Source organism: Pediculus humanus, genomic scaffold (assembly GCF_000006295.1).
Source record: "Pediculus humanus corporis 1103172107647 genomic scaffold, whole genome shotgun sequence".
In the NCBI taxonomy this organism is placed as follows: domain Eukaryota; kingdom Metazoa; phylum Arthropoda; class Insecta; order Psocodea; family Pediculidae; genus Pediculus; species Pediculus humanus.
The window spans coordinates 239,689-241,970 of record NW_002987257.1 but is presented as its reverse complement, the minus strand read 5'-3'; the positions used below and the strand labels follow the sequence as shown (position 1 = coordinate 241,970).

The following is a 2,282-nucleotide window of genomic DNA, read 5'->3' as shown; positions in this document are numbered from 1 at the left end:
TAATAAAAAGTGGCAGGAGAAAATTAATATGAAATGCGATATGGAAATTTCCGTTTATTAAAATTAAGAAAAGAAATAAAAAATTTTATTAATCTTTTCGATAAAAAATAAAATTTCGCGCGCCTAAATTTTTTTTTTTATGCATGTGTGACCTCACATAACCGCCATTTTATTTCGCCATATTTTTTAAGATTATTAAAAATTATAAAAAATTTTTTTACTATTTATTATTATTATAATAATAATAATAATTTTTTTTTGGCAAAATCGTCGTAAAAATTAACCGGATAAAAATATAATAATTAATTTAATGATCGATGAGAGTCAAAGGTTATTGAATTTATTATCCCGTATTCATCAGGTACGGATTGGGAATTTTTATTTCATTTCGTTTCTTAAGTTAAATTTAAAAAAATTAATTAATTAATTAATTAATTGATTAAAATTTTTTTTAAAAAACTCATTCGTCACAATTATATTATATTAAAAAAATGAAAAAAAAAAAAAGTTTTTTTAATAATAATAATAATAATAATAATAATAATAATAATAATAATAATAATAATAATAATATTAAAACGAGAAAACGAAAGGCGAAGTGTCATCATCAAATAGTTTTTTTTTTTTTATATTATTATTTAATTCAGATAAAGTGATTTCGAATAAGGACAATTAAACGTAAACGAGTTTTTTTCTATTAAAAAAAATAAAATTTATTTATAAATGTCTACAAACATTTTTTTTTGTTGGTGCCACGACCGATGCCCCCTTTTAATATTTTTTTTTTTACATTTTTAGTTACCCGCATAAAATAGTTAATAATTTTTATTTTTATTTTTTGGTACACTAAAGGAAATTTACTTGCGGCATTAATTAGCAATTAATTATTATTATTATAATTATTAATTTTTTTTTGTGACGTAATCCGACATTTATTAACAATTTTATAAATTTTACGACATAAGTTAAACGTGTAAATAAATTGTAAAGAAAAAATGTCAAATGAATTCGAATTAATATAATCGAAAAATTTATTTGCAGACGATTTATTATCATTATTATTATTTCCTTTGATTTTTAACTTCCGTTTTTTAAAAATTTTTACCGCCAATTTTCCTTTTTTTTAAATTAAAAAACTTTATTGTAAAGATAAGAAGAGGGAGAGATGAGAAGAAGAAGAAGAAGAAGAAGAGAAAAAAAAAATGATGCTGCGGTTTTTTCTTTCTTTCTCTCTCTCTCTCTCTCTCTTTGTTTTTGTTCTTTTAAGATTTACAAGAAAGTTTTTTTTTATTTTTTAAAAGTTAAAAAAAAGAAAATAAAAGAATGGAGGGAAAAGTTTTTGTTTTAAAAAATATGTCGCAGATTTAAAGTTTTAACTTGAAAAAAAAAAAAAACTTTTTTCGGTTTTTGGTTTTTTTTTATTATTTTAAAACAAATTTAAACCTGTAAATTTCAGGTGTCATCTTATTGAATCTTATTTTAAAATCTTTTAATTTTTATAAAAACTTTCAAAAAAATTTCATTCAATATTATTATTATTATTCTCTAACAAGGGGCTGTCGGTTTTAATTTAAACCCGGTTTTTTTTCTATTGACAAACGAGCCTTTTTTTTAATTTCATTTCGTTAACGAACGAACAAAAGAGTTGAAAGAAAAAAGAAAAAAAGTTTTTTTTTTTTTTGCCTTTTGTTTACCCTCATTGGTAATTTAATAAGTGGGTTGCATATACGGGCATTTATAACCAGATGGCTCACGTTAATAAAAAACTCATATGAGTGCCGTTATAAGACACTTGATTATTTCCTTCCTGGCGGTTGCATTCAAAGCCCAACAACAACAACAGCGTTCAGCAATTAAGCTAAGGAAGCAAAATCATTGTTAAATAACGGAAGTCCTCTCTCTTTTTTCTTTTCTTTCTTTCTTTTTTTTTTTCGGTCTCGACAAAAAAAAAAATTTAACGAAACGCTTTTTAATCGCGTTTACGTCGACGCAAATTTTTGCGGAAAATTTGCTTGAAGGTAGGTAGAAAATTAACGACAGTAAAAAAAAACAGTATAAATTCACGTTAAAAACACTAAAGAATGTAAATTTTATTTTCTTCATTTTCTCAGGTTGATTCCTTTTTTTTTTTTTTTCGTTACCGTCATTTTCCATTTTAAATTTATGTGCATGTAATTATAATTTAGTTTTCGCCCCCTTACCTTCCACCCCCCCAAAAAAAAACAAAAAGCAAAATGGCTGAACGAAATTTTATATAGTTAGTTTTACCTATAAAATCTCAC

The 2,282-nt window shown here is 23.4% G+C and overlaps 1 protein-coding gene across 1 annotated transcript in view; it reads left to right on the top strand.

Annotated features, from left to right (window-relative positions):
- The window catches only part of Phum_PHUM272060 (Chondroadherin precursor, putative), a gene marked incomplete at both ends in the record, with an annotated part of 1,519 nt that extends 1,115 nt beyond the window's left edge, over positions 1–404 (top strand). The window contains one exon of the mRNA XM_002426706.1: positions 362–404. Within this exon, the coding sequence (XP_002426751.1) occupies positions 362–404 (43 nt within the window). The remainder of the gene's footprint in view (positions 1–361) is intronic.
- Positions 405–2,282: the final 1,878 nt, after the last annotated feature.